We start from the raw sequence: 27,011 nt of genomic DNA on the forward strand, positions 1-27,011 counted from the left end.
ATTTTAACTTACAGACATTGTTAAAGCATTTCTAAAGGGTAGAACTCTTGGGGTTTTGTGAGCATAGTAGTAATGTAAATGAACACAAGCATATTAGAACTATAATGGAGATGATAGTCATTTGAGTACTGAAGAACTTTCTTTTTTATATGTATATATATAGGGCATATTCAGAAATTTCGATGATGCGTTTCTGCCAGTTCTGAAGCCCCATTTAGAACGTTTGGTTGCAGATTCACATGAAAGCACCCAGCGATGTGTTGCAGAAATTATAGCTGGTTTAATCAGAGGTTCTAAGCATTGGACGTTTGAAAAGGTGATGTATTTGTACAGCACGTTCCCTGTTAAAGCTGTAATACCCATTTATGTAGCAATTCCCAACACAGTAAATAGTAATACTTGAAATAGGAAATGTTCAAATTCCATATTGCTTTTGAGTGTAGGTCACAGACTAATGCATAATCAACATTCAGTATCTTTCAAAATTTGAATTATTTGCCAACATTAGGGGAAGAACCCTAAGAAAAGATTTCATTTTCTCTTGATCAGTGGAAAGATCCTGGAACTGGTCCTCATTATTGCCCTGTGTCAGTTGACTAGCATGCTGTGCATGGGCTTCTCCCTTCCTGAGTCACTCTCTGGCTTCTCATTAAATCTTTCTCTTTGCCTCCTTGTTCATCTACATGACTCATTTTGTCTCACAGATAGTTTGAGTTTGACATCCTTTTTTTTTTTAAGTATCCCTCTTAATTGTAAAACTTAGTTTTAACACACCTACCCTAAGGTTAGTTTCTTAGCAAAATGCAATAGATTGAAAATAACTGGACTAAAAAATACCCAGAATGCCAAAGTACAAGGTAGGCCACCATTTCGTGAAAGAAAAGACACAGACACTGGTTTTGGCAGACTTCGTTACACATTTTTTTTGGACTATGAACACTTTTTAATACATTGATTTAGTTATACGTATTCTTTTCTTTTCTTTTCTTTGCTTTTCTTTTTTTTTTAAGATTTTACTTATTTATGTGACAGAGACACAAAGAGAGAAGGAATACAAGCAGGGGGAGTGGGAGAAGGAGAAGCATTCTTCCTGCCGATCAGGGAGCCCGATAAGGGGCTCAATCCCAGGATACTGGGATCATGACCTGAGCGGAAGGCAGTCTTAACCCACTGAGCCACCCAGGCGCTCCTAGTTATACATATTCAAATCACTTATTAGATTAAAGTATTTGTTGATGTGTAATATTACCTTTTTCTTCCTCACATAACACGAACAGTTTGGTTTAAACAAGTCACACATATCCTTGTCATCTAGTCTCTGTCATTTTTTAGTTAACTCTTTTCCAGAATACCTCTCCTTTCTTTATATGTTGTTTAAGATATAGCTTTTCTGCTCTCCTCCCTTTCCCTCTCCTCTCCCTTCTTTCCTTCCTCCTCCTCCTCAACGCCTGGTGCTACCACTGGAAATTTTATCCCAAGTCCTATATAAGTCCTTTTGACTAAAGTGCAGTCCATGGACCTCCAGCATGGGCATCACTTGGGAGCTTGTTAGAAAAATAGGATCTCAGGTCCCACCTTGATCAAATGAATCAGAATCTGCATTTTATTAATCTTAATAAAATCTCAAGATGATTTGTATTCTCAATAAACTGTGAGAAGCATCTATACACATAGATTCACATCTCTGTATAAGTGATCACTTTTAAAAGGCTATTTATAGTAATCCAAAACTTGGAATTTGGGGGGTATAGCTCAGTGGTAGAGCATTTGACTGCAGAACTTGGAATTTGAAGATTATGCTTCAGGCTAATACTAAATTGTATTAAAAAGTCATTGCTTCCTATATTAGGCTTCAAGTGACCTCAATAAGTATGTGAAACTTACAAAATGAGGTTTTGTTTGACTCCAGTGTACTTTATTACTCAGCATTTTCATAATTTTTTTCAGTAGTATGAGATTTTGTAAGTCACCATATATGGTGTTTCCTCTCTTCTGAATAATTTTTTGGGAAAAAAATTCACTTTTATATGTGGGTATGATAATATGGTGAAGTTATTTTCCTGGATTATTTGGGTGTTCTAAGAAATAATTTGAGTAAGTATCGGGTTGTGTGTTTGTATATGTGTATTTCTAGGGAAAGGCAGTTGAAGAAAAATGTGAGTATCATTAACTTTTCCCCATATATTTTGTTTTGAGTAGGTGGAGAAGCTTTGGGAGCTTCTTTGCCCACTGCTTAGAACAGCGCTATCCAACATTACGGTAGAAACTTACAACGACTGGGGAACTTGTATAGCAACATCCTGTGTAAGTTCTGTTTCTTTTTTGTGTTTACTCATCTACTTAAACTGTTTCATAACCTTTCTCTAAATCTGTGAAATCTCATTATACCTCTTGAGTCTTTTCTTCTTCATAGCAATTTTCTTCATAGTTTTGTCATCTTATATAATTGAAGTTGGTTCTGTTCAGCCTTTCAAATAAGCCTTGAGTGGTACCTCTTAAGTGATTGTTACATCTTCTCTGTCATGGTAATGCATTCTTAGATTAAATGGCAAATCATGTATGTATCTGGAAATGTAACCTACATATAGTAAAAGCCAGATGATATAAGGTAGGTGTTTTTTTCTACACTAAATGTGTCTATAGCTTGTATACTTTGATTTAAAGATAATCCCTTTAGCTAACAAAGTTTCTTACTATCTACCTTTCTCACATGAACTGTAAAACTTGGATTTGACTAAAGTACGAGGTTTTTTTGTTTTCTTCACTTGCATTTATTTATAATACTAAAATAACAGGATCTGATTTATATACAGAATTATAGGACCCCTGTTTTAATTGTTATTTTGTATTTTCAACACAGGAAAGCAGAGATCCCCGAAAACTTCATTGGCTTTTTGAGCTGCTGTTAGAATCACCACTGAGTGGTGAAGGAGGATCCTTTGTAGATGCATGGTAAATAAAAAGAAAACTTAGAAGGTTAAGGAAAGATTTTGCAACAAAAGATAACAGCTTTGCTCTTGATGTGTAAATGGAAGTGAACTGTCTATACTCCTAAAGGCCTGATAATGTAACTGTTTTCTTCTGAGAGATGAGTGATCCAATTCAGTACACTTTATGATACTAAGTAGAGTTATTTCTTAGTGGGGAAGCAGTAGAAATGGAGAAAACTGAGCAAGTCAAACGTAATTTAGATTTGACCTTCTTCCTCTTGGAGCGGCTTTTTTTATACCATGACAGTACTAACTTTCTCATCACATCATCTCTTTTTTCACTCTTCCTTATTAGGAAAAAACCAGTAATCCATTCAAGGATAAACATTCTTGCTGGGATAAAAAGAGTTGGAAAGAATTAGTAGGCTAGAGAAGGGAATCTAGGTAATCCTGTTAACAATAATAAGTTAGTGTTACTGTGAAATAGTGGAGAAGTTTCTGATGCTTTGAAATCAATGAGTATTCTCAAGTCAGTATTTCCCTTGATTGTATGGGAATGGAGAGAATGAGAATACAGCGAAAATGAAGATCTTCATAAAGGTGCTGTTTTGAATTGTCAGTTTTAATATTTATTGGGTGAGAAAATGTAGCAGTTGTTTTTTATTAAAGATTTTATTTATTTATTTGACACAGAGAGAGAGAGAGAGAGATCACAAGTAGGCAGAGAGAAAGGGGGAAGCAGTCTACCTGCTGAGCAAAGGCCCGATGCGGGGCTCAAAATGTAGCAGTTTTAAGTGGAATACAGACTCCATTAGTCTACACTGTCATATGTAAAGGCAGGGAAGGGCTCTAACTTTGCTGTGCTTTCATTCTAGTCGACTCTATGTACTGCAAGGTGGCCTTGCTCAGCAAGAGTGGAGAGTACCTGAGCTGTTGCACAGACTACTGAAGTACTTGGAACCCAAACTCACCCAGGTTTACAAAAATGTCAGGGAAAGAATAGGGAGGTAGGTATTCTTTTCCCTGTGGTATGGTACAATTCTTGAGTTCTTTTATATTAAATTTTAATACTTAGTAGTACATACTGGTTATGTTACTATTGGGTTTGTGGATTCTCGTCTTCAAATTTTGTTTTATATTGTGTTTGGGACACTAGTCCATGAGGCTCTAATGTAAAACAGGACAGCAGTGAGCTCACGAACCAGAGGTGCACATTTGGCCGGTTCTCAGTGTCTCCGAATTATGGGCACAGCACAAGAGACTCTCTCTAGGAGTCATTGTTCAAATATTTACTTTGGTTGGGTCATTGCTTTTGAACCTTAGTTTTATTGATAACATGGCATCTCTTCTCACTCCTATATGTATTTCATTTTACAGCGTGCTCACCTACATATTTATGATCGATGTTTCTTTGCCAAACACTGCGCCAACAGCATCCCCACGAGTCCCTGAGTTTACTGCTCGAATTCTAGAGAGATTGAAACCCCTTATGGATGTAGATGAAGAAATTCAGAACCATGTTATGGAAGAAAATGGAATTGGTGAAGAAGATGAACGAACTCAGGGCATTAAACTCTTAAAAACTAGTGAGTGGCTAAAATTAATAGAAACTTGCTTAAAAACATTTATTACCAGGGGAAAACAAAACAAAATAGACATTTACTTAGATTATCCTTTGGGGTGTTTTGTTCCTGTTTTTTTTATTGTGGTAACATGCACATAATACGGAGTTTATAGTTGGGTGACATTAAATTCACATTGTTGTACAACCGTCACCGTCGTACATCTCCAGCACTCTTCAAATTGCAACACTGAAGATCTGTAATGACCTTGTTCTACACTTCCCTCGCCCCTGCAGCCACCATTCTACCTAGCCTCAGAATTTGCCAGTTTTAAGTATTTCATATAAGTGGGATCATACATTTGTCCTTTTAAGTTGGACGTTTTAACTTTGCATTGTGTTTTCAGTATTTATCCATTTATCTGTTGATGGACATTTAGGTCGTTTCTGCCTCTAGGCTGCTGTGTCTAGTGCTGCTGTAAGCAGTGATGTAGACATTACGTTTTTGAGTCCCCTGTTTTCACTTCTTTGGGCTATGGGAAGTAGACTTGCTGGACCATGTGGTAATTCTACGTTTAATTTTTTTAAAAGCCACCAAACTATTTTCCTCAGTAGCTGCCCCATTTTACCTTCCAACCAGCAGTACAAGGAGGTTGCCATTTTTTCATACTCATGCCAATACTTTTTTCTGTTTTTATGACTTACAACTATCCAAATGAGTGTGAAGAGGGTATCTGTGGTTTTGATTTGCATTTCCCTAATGATTAGTGGTTAAACATTTTTTCATTTGTTTATTTGCCCTTTTTTTTTTTTTTTAATCTTCTTTGGAGAATTGTCTCTTCACATCCCCTGCCAATTTTTGAGTTAGGTTTTAGTGTTGTTTTTGAGTGACAGTTCTTTTGTATTCTGGATATCAGCCCCTTGTCTAATAAATGGTTTGCAAATATTTTCTTATTTGGTGGGTTGTCTTTTTCACTGTCTTGTTAGTATCTTTGATGCATAAAAGTTTTAATTTTGATGAAATCGAGTTTATTTTTTCTTTTGTTGCCTTTGCTTTTCATGTCATATCCAAGAAATTATTGCCAAATCCAGCGTCATGAAGTTTTTCCCTTAAGTTTTTTTCTAAGAGTTTTATACTTTTATTTATTTACTTTTTAAAAGATTTTTACTTATTTATTTATTTGACAGAGAGATCACAAGTAGGCAGAGAGGCAGGCAGAGAGAGAGGGGAAGCAGGCACCCTGCCGAGCAGAGAGCCCTATGCATGGCCGGATCCCAGGACCCTGAGATCATGACCCAAGCGGAAAGCAGAGGCTTAACCCACTGAGCCACCCAGGCATCCCAGAATTTCACACTTTTAGTTCAGAAGTTTAGGTCTTTAATTCCCTAAGTTAATTTTTATATATAATGTAAGTAAAGGGTCATCTTCATTTTTTTGCCCGAGCATGTCCAGTTTCCCAGCACCATTTGTTGAAAAGGCTTATTTCTTCATTGAATAGTCTTGTCAGTCTTCTGAAAATTACTTGGCCATATGTGTGAGGGCTTATTTCTGGACTCCAGTGTACGCCATTGGTCTGTATGTCTGTCCTTATGTCAGTGCCACACTATTAGGATTACTGTAGTTTGTAATAAGTTTTGAAATCAGGAAGTGTGAGTCCCCCAACTTTGTTCTTTTTCAAAATTGTTTTGATTATTGGGGGTGTCCTGTTAGAAATTTAAAATTTTTTCAAGCATTCTAAGTATAAACAGCTTAACTTAGTTATCATTTTTGCTACATTAGGATTATTGTAGGTTAATTCATAGTTGGTGTTGATATTTAGTAGGCTGTTAATTTGTTGATTCATTTTTTGAGTGACTTCAGTACCCTAGTTGGTTGATGCCCTTTATTGTGGTTCCTGTCATAATGCTGTTTAGTGTCAAATCTATGAAGTAACATCATGATCTCTTTCTTAACATTGAAGAGTTAGTTAGCAGAGCTATCATAATGGCTCTCTGACACTAGTACTATAGTATTACTCTAGTTTGTGCTCTAACTGTATAGCAAAACTGATTCCACCTGTTTATTTTCAATTAGTATTGAAATGGCTGATGGCTAGTGCAGGAAGATCCTTCTCTACAGCGGTCACAGAGCAACTTCAGCTTCTACCGTTGTTTTTTAAGGTAAGTTTATGGCTGAAACTAAGAATGTGCCTCCCTGTGTTAACTAACTGGAATTTACTTATTTGTTTTAAGATCTTATTCATTTATTTGACAGAAAGACTGCAAGAGAGGGAACACAAGCAGGAAAAGTAGGAGAAGGAGAAGCAGGTTTCCTGTGGAGCAGGGAGTCAGACACTTACTGACTGAGCCACCCGGGCACCCCAGCTAACTGGAATTTAAATGCAAACCTGGAAAGAAAAAAAGAATTCATCCCCTTCTGACCTTCACAGGGAATTTATATTTATCATCTGATAGTGGATAGTTTTTCAGACTCTGTGTGACTTGGTTGGTTCGCTAAGGAGAATAGTCATAGTAGAATCATGAGGTGATAGCAGTTTAATATTTGTTGAAATAATCTTTTCAGTATTAGGTAAGGCTAGTATCTTAACAGATATATGAAAAGTTTAGAGACAAAGCATTGTTATACCGATAATCAGTTTCCAAGCATAGTTAAGGAAAATATTGACAGCTAAAAAAATAAAGCCATAGTGACATTTTTTTAATATAGCTATTTCTGATTTGTTTTATTCAGTATATGTGAAATCTAAAGCTGTATTATATTTACACATACAATATTTGTATTTATGGTGTCAAATGGGACTGTAACTGCTTTTAACAAACACCTGCAGAAGTAGCCTGTTTCTGGCAGTCAGTCCTGCAAAGACACTGATGTCTGATTTGATTGGATGGAAGGTGTAGCCTTCGTGGGTCTAATTACTCATCTAGGCAGGTGATGAAGCTGATAAAACTAAGGTCACAGATCAGTATATTGGTTGCCGCAGTTCTAGTTTGCAGTCGTGCTATGGTTAGCAAAACAGTCTGGTCTTATGGCACATTTGGAACAAATGGCACAAACATCCCTGCTGCTTGAGAGTTACTGTTCAGTGCAGATATCATTTTGGAAGGAACACCCTTGGTCCTGTGTCTCAGCAAATCATCTGCTAAACTTTGGATTTGCTACAGTATACTATGTCTTCAAGAAATCTCAAAAAGATAACTCTAGTTGGCACCTGGGTGGGTCAGTCGTTAAGCGTTTACCTTTGGCTCAGGTCGTGATCCCCTGGGGGGGAGGGGTGTCCACTTCTCACCCTGCTGGTGCTCGCACGCGCGTGCTCTCTCTCAAAAAAAAAAAAAAAAAAAAAAAGATTACTGGTAATATTCAAAGGATCCACCACTAAAATACTTTTAGGAATGCTATGTGGGGCCTGATACCCATGAGTACCTCTGGGATCTTTCAGGATATAAGAGTAGACAGTAGTTATTAGTGTATAGAGATCCTTGTTACTTGTAGGTCCTTGGTGTAGGTAGGGTTTGTCTTTAGGGCAGTGGTGCTTAACTTTTCCACTGCCACATATGCAGTGGATACAGAACATGATCTCATATGTCCATAAATGGGTGATGTGAAATGAGTGTTGGTATAGTTGGAGTTTTATACCCTTCTTCCACTCATGCTCACGCCCCCGAGATCAAGAGTCACACACCCTTTTGACTAAGCCAGCCAGGCGCCCCTATTTTTTTCTTTTCTTTTGAGTGAAATAGAGATTACCTAAAAATAAAATCTTTTATTTTTTTTAAAGACTTTATTTACTTATTTGTGAGAGAGAGAGCGAGCACAGGCAGACAGAGTGGCAGGTAGAGGCAGAGGGAGAAGCAGGCTCCCCGCCGAGCAAGTAGCCCGATGTGGGACTCGATCCCAGAACATTGGGAGCATGACCTGAGCCAAAGGCAGCCGCCCAACCAACTGAGCCACCCAGATGTCCCAAGATAAAATCTTTTAAAAAAAATCAGGGACACCTGGGTGGCTCAGTGGGTTAAGCCTCTGCCTTCAGCTCAGGTCATGATCTCAGGGTCCCTGGGATCAAGCCCCCCATCAGGCTCTCTGCTTAGCGGGGAGTCTGCTTCCTCCTCTCTCTCTGCCTGCCTCTCTGCCTACCTGTGATCTCTGTCCGTCAAATAAGTAAATAAAATCTTAAAAAAAACAAACCAGAAAGCAGGTAAATGATAGTGAGGTTGACAGAAGGAGGTTTTGAATCCACATGAAATTTATAAAAACTTTAATCATTAGAAAGCTGTATTGTGTGAATTGCTTGTGACAGGCCTAACATTTCACCTGGATCTACAGATAGTGAGGTTGAGAATCTGCTTTAGGCCATCATGGTGAATGGAGTGTGGGGTACAAAGACACCATAGCACAGATGAACAGTTACTTTCCAGGCAGTCAGCTGTGTAGAGTAAGAATAAAGAAAGGAGTCTAAAAGCAAGTTGTTGCTTATTAAACTGTGGAACGCACTCAGAAATAGTTGGAGATGAGATCAGAAATATGTTCCAGACACTTGAGGTGCTTCATAAATTCTAAATGAAGTTATTATATCCTATCACATAAAAAGCAGTTTTATATCAATTAAAAAAAAAACCCACCCTGACATCTATATCAAAGTGAAAGTTGCAGTTTATTTGCCTTTTCTAGTCAAAGAGTCCCTCACCAAGCTTTTGCAAGGATGAAGTGAGATAATGTCTGTAAAGCAGATAGCACAGTGTAAAATACTTATATATATTATAATTATTGCATATTGCTTTTGTTACTAGTCTTTAACTGCATTTTAATTTGGAATAGTAAAGAGTTCAGATGCCAGTGATCAGGGAGGAGGAAAAAAGGGCGTGTTGTATCCTAAGTTTCAGACTTCCCAGAGTGCTCATCAGAAGTCACTGCTGTAGGATAGTAGTTTGTATATGTCTGACTCAGAGAAAAACTTACAGATGTTGTTACAACTGGTACAGAATTACATACCATTGATAGGATTTCTGCAGAAAAACTACTTTTCTTAATAATTAGAGGAAGCAGGGACACCTGGGTGGCTTGGTCATTAAGCATCTGCCTTTGGCTCAGGTCATGTGGGATAGAGCCCTGCATGAGGCTCCCTGCTCAGCGGGAAGCCTGCTTCTCCCTCTCCCATTCCCCCTGCTTCTGTTCCCCCTCTCACTGTCAAATAAATAAAGAAATGACATCTTAAAAAAAAATATTAGAGGAGAGGACAACCCTGTAGAGTGTTCTTTTGCTAACTAAATTTTTGTTCAGATTAACACAGAGCAGCATTTTGTACAGGTTAACACAGTTTAATGTCAGTTAAATCTTAACTGTGAAGTACCAATATTAATAAATTTATGTGAAAACAAAGCAAAAGAAAGACTAAGATCTCCTTTTTTTATATCACAGTATTAGTTAAGGATATTTAATTGCAAGCACTGAAAACTAAATGTCTGCGACAGTGGAAGGAGGAAATTAATTAGATTACGTAGAAGTATCTAGGCAGTTTGCTGCCTAGGGACACAGGTAACAGAAGCTAAACAGCCTCAGCAGGTGCCGTCTCCCCGCATTTCTCTCTTCGAGATTTCAGATGTCCAAAAATACACTTTGGCTCAATAATATGATCCCTTGGTTGACGGACCCACCAGAATGACAGAAAAGAATGATTTTCTAAAAGTTAATCAAAATGTCTGTTTTCAGCAAGAGGGATGGATATTAGCAAGGAAATGCTACAAACAGACATTAAAACACCCTTATTACTTCAAATCTTAAGGAAAACCCAGATCACTGTATGTCAGTCTCCCCTGTGGTATGGCCAGAAAGCCAAAGATAAGAATAGGCAGTACTTGAAGAAAGCCTCCAGGTTTTGTTGGCATAGACTTTTTTCCCCAAACTTTTTTTTTTTTTTTTAAGATTTTTTATTTATTTATTTGACAGACAGAGATCACAAGTAGGCAGAGAGGCAGGCAGAGAGAGAGGAGGAAGCAGGCTCCCCGCTAAGCAGAGAGCCCGATGCGGGGCTCGACCCTGGGATCATGACCTGAGCGGAAGGCAGAGGCTTTAACCCACTGAGCCACCCAGGCGCTCCCCCAAACTTTTTATTTTGAATTAGAAAGTCTTCACAGGAGTTGCAAGGTACTACAGAGCAGTCTCATGTACCCTTCATTTATTTTTCTCTAATAGTTACATTTTCAAAACCAAAAAATTAAAATCAGTACAACATGTGTAGAATTCTATGTCATTCTATCACACAAATAGATTCCTACAACCACCAACACAATCATGATACAGAAGTACTCCCATTATCACCAAAATTACTTTGTGTTACCCCGTGACAGTCAACCTTCCTCCTCTCCCTCAGCACCACTATCCTCTGGCAACCACTGATTATTCTCCATCTCTATAATTGTCATTTCAAGAATGTCATATAGATGGATTACAGCTTGTCTTTTTATGAAAAGACTATAATCTACCCCCCCTTAATGCCAGTTGAACATTCCCATACTTTAAGGTTGTCTGAATCTTAATTTTTCTGTAACTACTGTGATAGTTGGAACATTATGACAGTGTACAAATGTGTTCTTTTAAAAGTTGTATCTGGAGGGCTCAGTGGGTTAAAGCCTCTGCCTTCAGCTCAGGTCATGATCCCAGGGTCCTGGGATCGAGCCCTACATCAGGCTCTTTGCTCAGCAGGGAGCCTGCCCCCCCCACCACCTGCCTTCTGCCTACTTGTGATCTCTGTCAAATAAATAAATAAAATCTTTAAAAAAAAAAAGTTGTATCTGGGAAGAAAAATAATGCTTTTGAGAAAATATTAAAAGTTGAAAATTAAAAAGTTTAAGTGAGTTGATAAGATTCAGATAAACTAGACTACAGAGTAATTGCTGATGAAGAAATACCGATGTTATTCCTTGAGATGAACTAAAGAAAGTACTTTTCCAAACTTAGAAGCTTTGCTTTGTAACAGAAAAGGTTTTCGTTCCACAAACAGTAATGTTGTTAATAGATAAAATCACTGCAAAGTAAAATATCTCCCGAGATTTTGGGGCACTGGGCTGGCTCAGTCAGAAGAGTGTGCAACTCTTGATCTCAGGGTTATGGGGTGTAGAGATTACTTAACCAAATCAATAAAAACTTAAAAGTATCTAAGAGATTTTGATTTTACTTAATAATATCTAAGAGATTTTGATTTTACTGGCATATAAAAGTAGTCTAGCCCAAACAAATTGTTGTCCTGTGCTAGTAATTAGTAATGGTTAATTTGCTGCTTTGGAACACGCTGTTCCTTACTGTGAAGTTTACCTATTGGATTTCAGGATTTTGCTGGTTTTAGTAGAACATTTTAACCTCTTCTTAACATGAGAACATTATGTCCTAATTTCATTCATAAAACACATTTTTTTCATGAATGGTAGGAAGAAAGACTGCTAATTCAACAGGTGAGTGAGTCACCTTAAATTTTCTTGGTGGTAATGGTAGGCCTGCCAGCAAATGAATATCTTATTTTCTTTTTTTTTTTTTTTTTAAGATTTTATTTATTATATGACAGACAGAGATCACAAGTAGGCAGAGAGGCAGGCAGAGAGAGAGAGATGGGGAAGCAGGCTCCCTGCTGAGCAGAGAGCCCGATGCGGGTCTCGTTGCGGGGCTTGATCCCAGCACCCTGGGATCATGACCTGAGCCGAAGGCAGAGGCTTTAACCCACTGAGCCACCCAGGTGCCCTGAATATCTTCTTTTTTTATACTAGAGTTCAACTAGCCAAACTCTAAATCACCTCATTTTTATTATGGGTGAATTAAATGACAAAACAATTCCATGTACATTGCCTGGAGATTTGGACTATTCAGTATTTGTAATAATTTTTATCTTCAGTTTCTTTGGTTGTGTCTTTTTTTATATCTTTCTGAGTGCATCTGTGCCACATGCTGCATTAGTGTAGGTGTCGGATTGTATAAAAAATAATTGTTTCATTCTACAAATTGATTCTTTTTTTAATTTTTTTTTAAAGATTATTCATTTATTTATTTGACAGACAGAGATCACAGGTAGGCAGAGAGGCAGGCAGAGAGAGAAGGGGAAGCAGGCTTCCTGCTGAGCAGAGAGCCTGATGCGGGGCTCCATCCCAGGACCCTAGAATCATGACCTGAGCCGAAGGCAGAGGCTTAACCCACTGAGCCACCCAGGCACCCCTGATTTTTTTTTTTTAGAGTCTGATAAGGACCATCTTCTCACATAACTGCCTCTCCCTCTTTACTGACTGCATTGTATTATCATTTATTCAGTCCATTTTGTATGGGTAATCACTGGTTATTCCCGGTTTTTGGCTGTTAAAAACTAATAGTCTTCTGCAACTATGCATATATTTGTAGGGCAAATACTGTATATAAAATTACCATATAAAAGACCTGCTTGCATTTGTAATTTTAGTAGATACTGCCCTCCAAAGAGCCTGTCTTACGTTATCTCTTTCCCATTAACCCTGACATTTCTTAAATCTTTGATGGTTAAATAAAATTTTTTTTTTAAAGATTATTATACTTGCGATGCTTAGCTGGCTCACTGAGTAGAGCATGCAGCCCTTAATCTCAAGAGTTGTAAATTCAAGCCCCACACTGGGCTTGGCATTTCCTTATGATAGATAAATAAGTAAATAAAAATATAAGACAAAATTATTATATTTCTTTAGTGAGGTTGTCTCCTTATACATTGGCTATTTGTATTTTTTTGCCAGCTATCTGTATTTTGCAAGTTTTCTGTTGTGTTATAAATGAGTTCCATTTTTATGATTTTCTTTATTTTTAAGTGATGTTATGAAGTATTTTTTCTCCATTGATTTGAGATGAAATCTCATATACTTGTTTCAATAAAGTCTGCTAAGAGTTATTATTTCCATCAAACTTGGACAGATTATCACAGTGAATTAGTATATTGAACTTGGAGGTTTAGTTGCTAAAGAAAAAATTATTCTCACACATGTCAGTTGTGAGGAAGACTTCGTTTGGAACTATTGGATAGGTATCAAGACTGAATACAGCAAAGACAGCTGGGGATATTTAGCAAATGAGCGGAACCGTGGGGAGGTGTTAGTGCGAAGAAAATGACTAATAGGAGAGACATCAAGTATAGGGGATTCTTGGTAAACTGACTTGACAGGACTCTTCTAAAAGCATTCCATGTTGATCCCATACGAAAAGTGGAGGTGAGGAATTGGATCTCATACAGAGGTGAGAGAGATTCTCTCAGATGTCAGGATTTTTGATAAAACTGGACTCAGTAGGTCCAGATGAAAAGAGGGCTCAGAGGAGCCTGGCTAATGTTTGGTAAACAAGGATGGTTAAAGTAAAGGCCTGGTTTAAAAAAAAAAAAAAAAAAAAAGTAAATTCAAAGTTAAGTTCCCATTGGTTATGGGTATGCAAAGAAATTTGGTAATACTAAGCTTTGGTGAATATTTCACCTCCGTTGATACAATCCTTAGTGTTTTAAGAGAAAAATAATTTCCTTCCATATTAAAACTATAACTTTGGTTGGGGGCGAGGGCACTGTTGCTTGTTTTTCAATAGGCTCTGTTCCCAGCATGGAGTCCAACACAGGGCTTGAATTCACAAACCTGAGATCAACCTGAGCTGAAATCAAAAGTTGGATGCTTAACCTACTGAGCCACCCAGGGACCCCCATATTAAAACTATACTTTAAAAAGAAATAAGAAAATATATTTAGACTGTTTTAGAAGAGGGGCACCTGGATGGCTCCGTGGGTTGAGCCTCTGCCTTTGGCTTGGGTTGTGGTCCCGGGGTCCTGGGATTGAGCCCTGCATCAGGCTCTCTGCTCAGCGAGGAGCCTGCTTCCCCTGCCCTCTCTGCCTGCTTCTCTGCCAACTTGTGATCTCTCTCTCTCTCTGTCAAATAAATAAAATCTTAAAAAAAAACAAAAACAAAAAAAAAAACAGACTGTTTTAGAGGACACTTACTTATTAAGGGCTGGGGACAAAGAAGGCTGAGCATACTTTATTTTACCAATTTGTCTTTAGAGCCCTAAAAATACTTTTTATGATCATAAAACAAAATTAAATGAAGACTCCCCCCCCACACACACACACACACATACTTTTTAAAGTATTTATAAACTTTACACCCAGTGTTGGGCTCGAACTCATGATCCTGAGATCAAGAATGGCATGCTCCATCGACTAAACCAGCCAAGGCACCTCTGCCTTTAAAAAAAAAAGCAAAATGAAACAAATGAACTTCACCTTACTGTGTTTCTGGTTTTAGGGATAAATATATGAAGCACTGACTTTTAAAACAGGAAATCACTCATGCCTATGGGGACTGTATCCCGTAATATTGGAATAAAGCTATTATGTCTATTATATAATAATAAAGAGCAAATAAATAATAATTGTCAATAGTGTTAAAAAAAAAACAAAATTCATCAGAGTAAATTCAAAGATCTTACTGACTTTGTTCAGGATTCATGAATCAGGCAGTACCATGTAAAAAATGGAAAGGACTCCAGGGATCTGTACCAAATGGAACGTGTATATAAATATAGTGGGGGTGGGGGGAGAGCATTAGCAGGGCGAGGAGGGGCAGAGGGAGAAGGAGAAGCAGACTTCACCACTGAGCAGGGAGCCCAATACAGGGCTCAGTTCCAGAACGCTGGGATCACAACCTGAGCCAGAGGGAGACACTTAACTGACTGAGCCACCCAGGTGCCTCCCAAAATGGAAGGTCTTTAAAGGCAGAAATGGGGTGGGACAAGAAAGGCCAAACAAAAGATTATTTCAGACAAGGCAGGGGTCTACCATGTGGTATACTTTACTATTACTAATCAGTTAATTCCTAATTAACTGGTTGGAAGTCATACTCTTTCAGAACCATAATGACTGAAACTACAGTTAAGTCTTAGTTTGCAGTGTTGGGGGCAAGTGACTTCATTTTGGCCCTATTCCTTTTTTAACATTAGGAACCAAAATTTTTAGCATGAGTGACAGGATATAAAAATCCAGCTTTTGGGGTGCCTGGGTGGCTCAGTCAGTTGATCTGCTTGATTTCAGCTCAAGTAATGGTGGTGGGGTTTTAGGATCGCCAGTGTCAGGCTCCGAATTCATCTTGGGAGTCTGCTTGAAGAGTCTGCCCCTCTGCCCTTACCCCTACTTGTGCATGCATGTGTGTTCTCTCTAAATCTTTTTTAAAAATCCAGCTGTTTAGTAAAACCTCAGTAATCCTAAATTTGAAAATACCAGTATGATCTCATGATCTGCTTTTCTTTAGAAAATAGGCTTAGGGGCTCCTGGGTGGCTCAGTGGGTTAAAGCCTCTGCCTTCGGCTCAGGTCATGATCCCGGGGTCCTGGGATCGAGCACCACACCGGGCTCTCTGCTTAGCAGGGAGCCTGCCTCCCCGTCTCTCTGTCTGCCTGCCTCTCTGCCTACTTGTGATCTCTGTCTATCAAATAAATAAATAAAATCTTTTTAAAAAATAGTCTTATTTCCTAGCTCTGGCCACAAAAAACCCATAACCAGTAATCAGCTTAATAGTGATCAGTGCTTGTAGTGCCCAGATGACAGTTTCTAAAAAGGTATCATTTCCTGCTAGAAGAACCAGGGCTCCATGGAGAAAAAGTTGATTTCAGGTTAGGACCAAGAAATGTACAAGGTAAACCTAATTCATATTGTCCTACCAGAAACCAAGAATGCAACAGTTGTGTTAAAGAAATCAGGAGCCATTTTGAGCACCAGTAAGACTAAAACCATTAAGTTTTTTCAAATTCATTAGCTCATAATGACCATTGTTTTAAAAATGCATTGTTTACTTTTGGAGGATAGGAAGGAAACCACTATCAGAGGAAGGAAACCCTCTGAGGGATAGAAGGCTTTTCTGTATGAACTGTTCCATGTAATAATGAAGAAGAAATGAGTGTCACCATTTTGCAAACCTTTTTTTGTAATGGTTCATCACAGAAAGAGAAAACTGACATAAGTGAAGGAAGTACACACCACTTACGTTGTGCTCAAAGAATTAGACTTCAATAAAATCAAGGCTCTAGATTTAATGCTACTTTACAGGACATACTGGAGCCAATGAATGCTGCCACAGGGATGCAGTCAGAGAAGGAAGGCCACTGTAGAGGACACTACAAAACCAAGTAGCCAGGCCCTCCCCCTCTCTCTCTTTTTTTTTTTTTTTTTCTTTTAAAGGGTAAGGAATTTAAAAAGAGGATAGGGAGAATTTAGAGATTTTTTAAAAATACATCTTTCACAGAACCTTTTACACTTGAGAGCCACATGAACCAAATGTAGTGTGAGATCATCACGTTCAACCAGATTTCAAACAACCATTTTACAAAATAATAGGGGAAATTTGAACACTACTGTATATTTTATATCTTAACTGCAATGAATTTTTATGGCTGATTTCATTCCAGGTTTTTAAAGTAAGAGACTTTATCTTTTAGAGATACGTAATAAGATAATCATGGGTGAAATGGCGTCTGGGATTTGCTTCAAATAATTTAATTAGGGGATGGGGAAACATGGGCAAGAAACGGGAGGATTTTGCTGGGAGAAGTGGTGATTGTTTCATGGGGACTCCTTGTCCTTTCCCTAGTTTTGTACATATCTGAAAATTCCCATAGAAGTTGTTAAAAGTAAAAATGTGATTTATTTTATGTAAGGATGCCTTTGTACTTACTGGCTGTTGTTTCAATAATGTGTTTGATTTGTTTTATTGTTCTCTAGATTGCCCCAGTGGAAAATGACAATAGCTATGACGAACTGAAAAGAGATGCAAAGTTATGTTTATCGCTAATGTCTCAGGGCTTGCTTTACCCTCATCAAGTGCCTTTGGTACTTCAGGTGCTAAAACAAGTAAGAGTGTCTAACGGATATTTTTGTGTTTTGGCTAGAATTTGGTTGCCCTAAGAATTTCACAAAGTCAGCTGTAGTGCACACAGTACTGGAAATTTATTTTTCATTTTGACTTTTATTTTAGTCTGAGAAAAGATATCTGTTGACCAAAGAAACAGACCTAGATTCTGTACCTGCCTCTGCCACCAACTTCTGTGAGCTTGGGGAGATCATTCAACCCCCCAAATTCCCTAAATACACAAAGAGCTAATTATTGAAGCATCTTGGGTGCAAAGTGCTTATGAACAAAGAGGGGTAGTCATTCCCTTTAACCATTTCCCCTTTATTTTATTCACTTCTGTTTCCCAATCTCTGGTTTAAAAAAGAAAAAAGGAAAAAAGACCTAAGTGATTATATATTTTCTGGCTGCATTTTTAGTATACCATATGCTTAGCCTTTACCCAGGTCATACATGTGTTACATAAAAAGTAGACTGTTCCCATGGTCTTCAGATTTTTAAGTTGAATTGTCACTGAAAAATGTGTTTTAACAACCCAGTTTGTTTGTTTTTCTGTGATCGAATTTAGCAATTCTCAGTCATTGCTTTCAGTCTACTATGCTACCTGCTGTGAAGTAAAAAGAAATAATGTGCAACTCTTAGAGGAGTCAGAGTATGACTTATAATTTTCTCTGAAGTTGACTTTTGTCTGTCTGTTCCTTACCCTTTATTTCCAACCATTCTGAAGAACTAACTGTACCTGAACTTGTTCATGCAACCTTCTATTTAGAAGGAACTGTAACACGAGCTTGCTCTGACCATACCTGTGAAGTAGAGGTGTCAGAGAAGATGATAGCATTTGTGTGTCCTTCCTGTCTGTCACCTCCTGCTCTGGGCAGCACTCTTCCCAGTGTTTCTACTTCTTCTCATTCACAGACAGCAAGAAGCAGTTCTTGGCATGCTAGATATACAGTGCTGACCTACCTCCAGACCATGGTATTTTATAACCTCTTTATTTTCCTAAACAATGAAGATGCAGTTAAAGACATCAGGTGGCTGGTTATAAGTCTTTTGGAGGATGAACAACTAGAGGTAAAATTTACGATCTAGCAAATCAAAATTTAATTTAGAGAAAGCATCATGTTCTCCCCCCCTTTAAAAAGTATTTATGCATTGATGAGTTTTTTAAAGCATAAATTACTAAAAGTAACTTTAATTTTAACATTAACCTGTGTTATTCATTTTGATACCCTAATGGTGATTTCCTTTCCTACAAATGAAACAAACACTGGGCATGTTCTTGTTCTGGTGTCTCTTTGCAGTTGGGAAGGTAATGTTTGTAAACCAAAATGTTCTTATATGTGAAATTGCAGGTGATAATATTTTACTTACCTTACCAGTTTCCAAAGGACTAATAGGAATGGGCATGTTGGCAGTTTCAGTTTTAAGAGAATAAAAATCTAGGGGCACCTCTGTCACTCATTTGGTCAAGCATCTGACTCTTGATTTCATCTCAGGTTATAATCTCGGGGTTGTGAGATTGAGCCTCACATCAGTCTCTGAGCTGGGTGTGGAGCCTGCTGGAGATTCTCTTTCTCCCTCATCCTCTGCCCCACCCCCTCCACTCTTATACACACTTGTGCTCTCTGAATAAAAGTCTACCCACAGATGCTATTATCCAGTTAAGTTAGAATTTTTGCCCCTTTTTATTTTCCTTGGTAGAGAAATTAAAGGCAACTTTGTGGTGAGGTTACATTGATATTTTGTACAAAAAGATAGATCTCTTAGTCAATATAGCATAATGTAAGAAAAGTGTATTATAATAAATAAGGAATAAGTCACAACTTTTGAAATTGGCCTTAGGTAAAGAAAATGTAATTGAAATTTTTGTGAAATTTGTACTTTTTTAATTGTATGGGTTTTCTGTGTAGTGGAGCACTCCCAGTGATTATATATTCTGTTTGAGAGCACTAAAAATAGATTGCATCCATAGGAAACTGAGAATGGAAATTTTTCCAGCTCCCTAATGAGCCTATTCATTTTGGAATCCAGCTTGCTTGTGTTCTAGGAGTAGATATTGCTAGCCCCTTAGGTACTCACACACAGTTGGTTATAACAGCTTGAAAAGGTTTACAATATTTACAGCTATCTGTAATTGTTTTTAACTTGTATTTTTTCATAACTAAAGGAATAGAAATGAAGAGGTGGAAATCTTGAAAATCAGTGTTTCCTAATTTTACAATTACAGCAGTGACATTAAATTGCATTTATTGTTTGCTGGACCTTGTTGTAGAACTTTTTCATGAATTATATTATAGTGGGCTTAAGCATAACTGTTACTATAAATAAAACCATGACATCCATTAAAGCTGTCATTTTTTTTTAAGATTTTTTTAATTTTTTTAGGTAATCTCTGTACCCAACGTAGGGCTCAGACTCACAACCCTAAGATCAAGAGTACCTTGTTCTACCATTTGAGCCAGCCAGGCACCTCTGTCATATTTTTAAAACAGAATACTGTGGGGGCGCCTGGGTGGCTCAGTGGGTTAAAGCCTCTGCCTTCTGCTCAGGTCATGATCTCAGGGTCCTGGGATCGAGCCCCACATCGGGCTCTCTGCTCAGCAGGGAGCCTGCTTCCCTTCTCTCTCTCTGCCTGCCTCTCTGCCTACTGTGATCTCTGTCTGTCAAATAAATAAATAAAATCTTTAACAAAAAAAAACCCAGAATATTATGTATCAGTAATAATTAGCAAGAGCTACTCATAATACTGAAACACTGTAATAATCTAAATGAGATATGTTTAAAGAAAACTGTTAGGTTTAAAGAAAACTGTTAGGTTTAAAGGAAAATGTTTAGGGGTGCCTGGCTGACTTAGCAGAGCATGTGACTCAGTCTCAGGGCCGTGAGTTCAAGCCCCACATTGGGCGTAGAGCCTACTTAAAATGTATAATGATGATAACAGAGTTGGCAAGGTATGTAGCAAGTATTACACTTAGTCTTGTGTCATAGTCTGTTTGCACTGGCTCTTGAAAAGCAACTGATAGCCACAAAGTTAACAGTGAAGTTGTTCATACATTAAAATTTAGTAATTCTTTAGTAATTCTTAGAATCTGTTCTTAAAAAATATATTGCAATATGGGAAGAAATATATATATAAATTAAGAGTATTCTCATGGTAGTGAGAAGATGAAAGCACTCTAATCAGTAGTTGACTATAAGAAAGAATCGTGGTATGAAAGGAAATAATGCAACCAAGTATGATGTAGTAAAACAGTTTATGATGTAATTCATTTAATAGTATAATGAAAATGTTAAGTACCCCCAAAACTGTCAAAACATTTAAGAAAAAACCTTTCAAAGCAATAAACAGCAAAATATTTAGGTGGAGTTTTTTCCCCCCAAATTATTATTGCCTATCTTTATGAAAGGTTAGCAGGAATTTTGTGATGTCTATAAGATGACAACATTTTATTGGGGTCTTTTTGTTTTCCCAAAATTTGAGTTCCCATTCCATTTTGAAGTGGACTCTGTTCCACTCTGCATTTGGTATTTCGGTAAACTGAGTTTGTAGTCTGACAGCAGCCTGGGAAATTCCTAAGAAGTAAACTGGATATAAATCTCTACAACATATGCCAGTTATACAGTTTGCTCTGTATTTGTGTTCCCCACGAAAACGACAGCAGCAGTTATCAGAGGTGTAGAGTCCGGGAAAAATTCATTTTAATGCTGGGCTCTGGCACTGCGCTTACAGTTCCAGCCCTGAGAAGGACAGCTGCCGGTCAGTGGGAAAATAATTTATGGAGAAATTTAATTTTGTATGAAATAGTTAAGCATTTACTTGGTGCAGCCCTAATATAGTGGCTTTCATCCATTTTGAGGTCACAGACCTGTTGAGAATCTGATGAATCCTCCCGGAAGAACCAGCATGAGCGTGTTCACAGTTTGCACATAGAAGTCTGGGGAAGTCCCCTAGCCTGTGCCCACCACTCTCCCAGCCTCTAGTATTCCCCTGACGGTTAGGATCTCTGCTGTAAATTAAGAAGTGATTATCTCTACAGGTTCGAGAGATGGCTGCTACCACCTTAAGCGGTCTATTACAGTGTAACTTCCTTACCATGGACAGCCCTATGCAGATTCATTTTGAGCAACTTTGCAAAACGAAACTACCGAAGAAAAGAAAGCGAGACCCTGGTTCTGTAGGAGATACGATTCCTTCTGCAGGTAACAGTGCTGGTGTAAAGTACGCACGTCCTTTTGGGAATTAACCCAGGCTTACTCATCAAATATTTATTGAATACTTGTGTGTACCTGGGTCTTTGCTAGGTCCTAGGAATAGTTATCACTGCTTTCAATAAACTTTGCCTACAGCAGGCCAGACCTGGAGGAGAAGAGCGAAAACTGAGAGGCACAGAGGAACCTGTGCACTGTGGCATACACCTGTGAAATGAATCAGATTTGCCTGCCACATGAAATCACTTTCTATAAAGAGAGGTGTAGAATGAGTTATTTTGGAGAGTATAAAATACTTGTTTTTAGATTTTATAGCTTCGGTGTAAATGTACAAGGAAAATACTAAGAAAACAAAACAAGCTTTTCTTTTGTTTGGAGGGGGTACTGTTCACTACTCCTTCCTTGGGCATTTGGAGAGAGGGTGAGAGAAGTCCTCGCAGGAGCTTCTGCTCTCATTAAGCAGAAGATAAACAGGAAAATCAGACCTGACTACGATGTCACTTTTTTTTTTTTTTTAAAGATTTTATTTATTTATTTGAGAGAGAGAGAGAGAGAAAGAGCATGAGAGAGGAGGTCAGAGGGAGAAGCAGGCTCCCTGCAGAGCTGGGAGCCTGATGTGGGACTCGACCCCGGGACTCTGGGATCATGACCTGAGCCGAAGACAGTGACTTAACCAACTGAGCCACCCAGGCACCCTACTATGTCATATTTAAAGAGACGTTTAAATGTGGGGCACCTTGCTGACTCGGTTAGTGGAGAATACAACTCTTGATCTCAAGGTTGTAAGTTCAAGCCCCATGTTGGGTACATAGATTACTTAAAAATAAAATCTTTTTTAAAAAATAGGGGCACCTGGGTGGCTCAGTGGGTTAAAGCCTCTGCCTTTGGCTCGGGTCATGATCCTAGGGTCCTGGGATCGAGCCCCGTGTTGGGCTCTTTCCTCAGCAGGGAGCCTGCTTCCTCCTCTCTCTCGGCCTGCTACTCTGCCTACTTGTGATCTTTGTCTGTCAAATAAATAAAAATCTTAAAAATAAATAAATAAATAAATAAATAAATAAATAAGTAGGGCCATCTGGGTGGCTCAGTTGGTTAAGTGTCTTCAGTCAGCTCAGGTCATGATCCCAGGGCCCCAGGATTGAGCCTGGCATCAAGGTGGGGAGTCTGCTTCTCCCTCTCCCTCTACCCTCTACCTCTAATCCTCCCACCTGCTCCTGCTCTCTCTCATTAATAAATAAAATCTTTAAAAAATAATAACAAACAGTTGCAAAGAGCCATTTGACCTTGCCACTGCTACCTATAGTCACAGGAAGAATGGGAAATATATAGAACAACTCTTAATAGGAAGCTGACTGGATTTGCAGGAAGTGCTTGGAATGTGAAGCTCTTCAGTGCTGATTACAAAAGGGTTTTAATTAAGTCATACAATGACCTAATACAATGAATGTTCTAGTTGCTTTGCTTGAGAACTGTTTTTTAATAATTTAATACTGAAGTACCAGAATAGTTTTTTATTTTTAGACCTTTGTTATCCCAAATGGCATTATTTACAATTCTGTTTTGTATTCCTTTTTTATTAACTTCAATTCCCTAGGCACCATATTTCATGTATACACATGTAATACACACATACAACTTTAATGAGAAGCAGGAGAATTTGAAAGCAGTAACTTCTATCACTAGAGAAAGAATAGATCTTTTAAAAAAGAAAGAAAGAAAGAAAAGAAAGGATACTCTGTAGAATACAGACACACTGCAGCTCTGAGAAACACAGACATTCCTCATATACAGTATGTTTACCTCATGAATCTATCCATTCTGTGGATCTATCCAGAAAAGTGGGATCTGATTTTAATTGATTATTTTAAGATCAGGGATTGCACTTTTGCATGTGATACAAATTGATTGAAACTATAATTGTGTAAGTCCTAACAAATGTGTGTTGCATTTCCGACTTAGATGTGATTCCACTGTCACTGAAGGACAGCTATAGGATGTCTTTAGTTCAGCCTGAAAATCATGTCCTTTGGTGTGTGTACACACAGATGCATTTTAAATGCAGAAATTCACATATCAATAACAGCTTCATCGAAAACTAATTTTATTTCACTGTGACATGTGCAATAGAGTCCTGTAAATATTTGCACATATATTGGTGGGGTTTTGTTGTTTTTGTTTTTGTTTTTTTCAGAGTTGGTCAAACGTCATGCTGGGGTGCTAGGACTTGGTGCATGTGTTCTTTCTAGTCCCTACGATGTTCCCACCTGGATGCCCCAGCTCCTTATGAATCTTAGTGCACACCTGAATGATCCGCAGCCAATTGAGGTAAAATTCTTCTTTGTTAATTTCTTTGCACACATATTATATCAGTGATGTTTTTGAGAAAGCTGCTGCTACTAGTATGTCGGCCAGGGCTAAGCCTACTCAACAGTGATTAGTAAGATCTTGTGGAGGCCTTGCTTTCATGTATATTTGAGATCTTTTGGTAGCAAGGAAATTAATAAAGCTTCTGTCTCTCCCAGCCCAGTGGAAGTAAAATATTGTCAGTGTTGTCAGGATAGTTAACCTTTATACTTTTATTTTACTAATATTTTGTATCTAGGAAGTATCTAACTGTGAGCTAATACTAAATAGGAAATTGTGATGGTATTAGAGAACAGCTGTGTCTAAACGACTGCAAAGACCAATGGCTTTGTCCTTCTCACTTGGGAAATAGACATGGCTGTGTATTGAAACTGGTTTACTAACACGGTGCAAATGCCAGGAGCTTGTCCTGAAGTGCAGCCCGTCATTTTAAAGTGAGCTCGGTGGCTTTGCGAAGTTGCAGTTGGCTTGTTGGTTTTGCGGCACCCGATGAAGTGTGAGATCTGAGTCTAGAGAGATTTTTACATAGCTCAGTTTATCCTAAATATAATCTTAATCTTGCAGAGGTTAAAATAAAATGTATATGGGTTGCCTACCCTACAGATGACTGTAAAAAAGACCTTATCCAATTTCCGAAGGACGCACCATGACAACTGGCAGGAACACAAACAGCAATTCACAGATGACCAGCTGCTTGTTCTCACCGATCTCCTTGTGTCCCCATGCTATTATGCATAGAAGGGTAAGTTGGCAAAATGCTGAGTTTAAAGAAGTCTGACATCCTCAGGCAGATAGATATCTTTGGTTTGATGACTGAGAAGTGGGTGTTCATAAGTTTTTTCTTTTTGCTGACATTATTAGATGTCCTTATTTAGATGATTTTTTAAAAATGTTAATATGATTTTTGCTATGGCCAGTGCAAATAAGTTTCCAGAGAATTTTTCCCTGCTTCTCTGCTTCAGGTAATAATGCAGAGAATTGATGTGACTGCTTTTGGACCTTTATAAATGAGAGTGCTTATTAGCCTGGGAGTGGTTAGTTAAAAGAAATCTGACTCTTCTTTGCCTCCAGTGTGGGGCCTGGGCATTTTAGTTGCCCTAAGGACCTTAGGTTGTATACAGTTGTGAGAACATTTTATCTGGATTCTTGAGTATTTCTTTTCCATCCTGAGCTAAAGAGAACCCAGAAACCTTTCCACTAGGTGAAGAAGAGGAAAGGAAATTTCACTTACTGAGCTTTAGAGTTGCATGTCTTTTTGTCTAACGGAGACTTTTTTCCCTCCCTGATACAGATGAGTAGTCCTCACTTCAAGCTCTTTTCATCAAAAATTCCAGATCCTCAGGTGCCATCTGTGGCGGCTCTCTGCAGGTTTTAAAACTCTGCCTCCGCTGAGCTCTCATCATTTTGGTGGCTTCTGTGTTTGGTCTCATTAGTCTCCGTTCCACAGGTTCTCAGCTGCCATTTGATTACCTAACTTGTATGGAAGTGTCTCCAGAGTATTGATCACTTTTTCTTTGAGGCATCTGATAAAGCCACAATGTCTCAGACTAGAAATAATTACCCAATATGATCATGGCATCCAAGACCAAACAGAGTCTAGGAACTCATTAAGAAACAGTTCACTTGTAATGGAAAATACCTATCTGTAACACAGGTCCCGTCATTTCATTCATCTCAAATTATTTTGAATTTTTTCCAAATGGCTGTTGGGTGTAGATGGTAGTAGGGCTGTGAGCCGTAAATTGAAGCCTTTGAGAGCCTTGGGTCTGGAGAGCCATGAAGAGGGAAGGAAAAGAGGGCGAATCTCGAATGTAACCAAGGACCTGATGGAGTGCTCCACCAAGACACAGAAGTGAAGGCTGTGTCCACGTGCTTCCCACAGACTGGAGTTTTTGGTGCTGATTAGAAAGAGCAGTTGCTGAAAAACTGGGGGTTTGGTGAATAAATTTTTGATTGATTGTTGTGTGTGTATACAATGTGTGATTTTGAAAATAAACAACAACAATAAAAACCCTGACTGGTTGATTTTTACCTGTATTCGTTACATATACTGTTTGAATCAACCCTCTTTGAAAACTGTTATATTTCACCTAATGGAAGGCTGCTGTGTTTGTGGAAATTCTGTAAGTTTTTTTCTTTTTTAGTTCTTTTTTCTTTTTTTCTTTTCTTTTTTTTTGCCTGCAGAATCGTTGAGAGACTAATAAGTCTTTATATTTAATTGACTTGTTTATTAATAAATGTTATATAGATGTAAAAGACTGTATAAACTGTAGAGATAGCACTGGCAAGACTTTGTACAGATGCAACCTTTTACACAGCAGCATTGTGTAATTAATTTGTAAAGATTCACATGTAGCTCTTTATTATAGTGACTTTTTGGCTTTTGTACCAATTGAATGCATTTTTTGTGTTTTTAAATTATTTTCCCTATCTTTTCATGTTACAAAAGCTGAGGTGTGGGGGTTTTGTTTGAATTCATTTATCTTTAGAATGTCTGGATTTTTATGTAACATTTTGTGTGCATCCCTAAATGCAAACACCACATGTTTGCCTATGACAAGTTTATAGAATGCAAGGTATCTTCTAGGTTAAAGTAATTCACAAGCTGGTGAATGTCATCTTGCAGCACACCCTGTACAGTCTTCCTTAAAGGAACACTACAGTATATTTTTTAGTATCTACTTGCTAATGACTCCATACAGACCTAAGCACAGCAGAGGTCCTGGTACAGTATTGAATTGTCAGCGTACACAGGCGTAATCCCTGTATAGAGTAGTGCCAAACTGATGATTTCAATTGTGTAACTAGTTTAAAACCCAATAAATGGATTGTTTTTAACACCTGGCTTTTGTCTTCATTAAGAAGAGAAGACAGTTCTGTAGGCAGTGATTCTCATGCATTCCTTTTGCATCCGTAGACCTGGATCCATATATGCATGCCCTCCAACCAAACCAGATTACCTAGATCAGACCTGTCCAGTACAGTAGCCAATAGCTACTATTTACTATTTACATATAAATTAAAATCTCATCTCCTCAGCCTCAGTAGCCACATTTCAAGTGCTCATTAGCTACTTATGG

General features: G+C 38.1%; 1 protein-coding gene across 2 annotated transcripts in view; it reads left to right on the top strand.

Moving 5' to 3' along the window:
- PSME4 (proteasome activator subunit 4) overlaps positions 1-26,769 on the top strand; it is a 112,175-nt gene extending 85,406 nt beyond the window's left edge. For both annotated transcript variants that reach the window (XM_032877782.1, XM_032877783.1), the window contains 12 exons: positions 164-316; positions 2,200-2,304; positions 2,861-2,952; positions 3,806-3,937; positions 4,308-4,516; positions 6,566-6,651; positions 17,235-17,363; positions 18,277-18,432; positions 21,399-21,561; positions 23,759-23,892; positions 24,535-24,673; positions 25,223-26,769. In XM_032877782.1, the coding sequence (XP_032733673.1) occupies positions 164-316; positions 2,200-2,304; positions 2,861-2,952; positions 3,806-3,937; positions 4,308-4,516; positions 6,566-6,651; positions 17,235-17,363; positions 18,277-18,432; positions 21,399-21,561; positions 23,759-23,892; positions 24,535-24,669 (1,494 nt within the window). In that variant the 3' untranslated portion in view covers positions 24,670-24,673; positions 25,223-26,769. The remainder of the gene's footprint in view (positions 1-163; positions 317-2,199; positions 2,305-2,860; positions 2,953-3,805; positions 3,938-4,307; positions 4,517-6,565; positions 6,652-17,234; positions 17,364-18,276; positions 18,433-21,398; positions 21,562-23,758; positions 23,893-24,534; positions 24,674-25,222) is intronic.
- Positions 26,770-27,011: the final 242 nt, after the last annotated feature.

The sequence above is a fragment of the Lontra canadensis genome, unplaced genomic scaffold (genome assembly GCF_010015895.1).
Source record: "Lontra canadensis isolate GAN:19392208 unplaced genomic scaffold, GSC_riverotter_1.0 scaffold61, whole genome shotgun sequence".
Lineage (NCBI taxonomy): Eukaryota > Metazoa > Chordata > Mammalia > Carnivora > Mustelidae > Lontra > Lontra canadensis.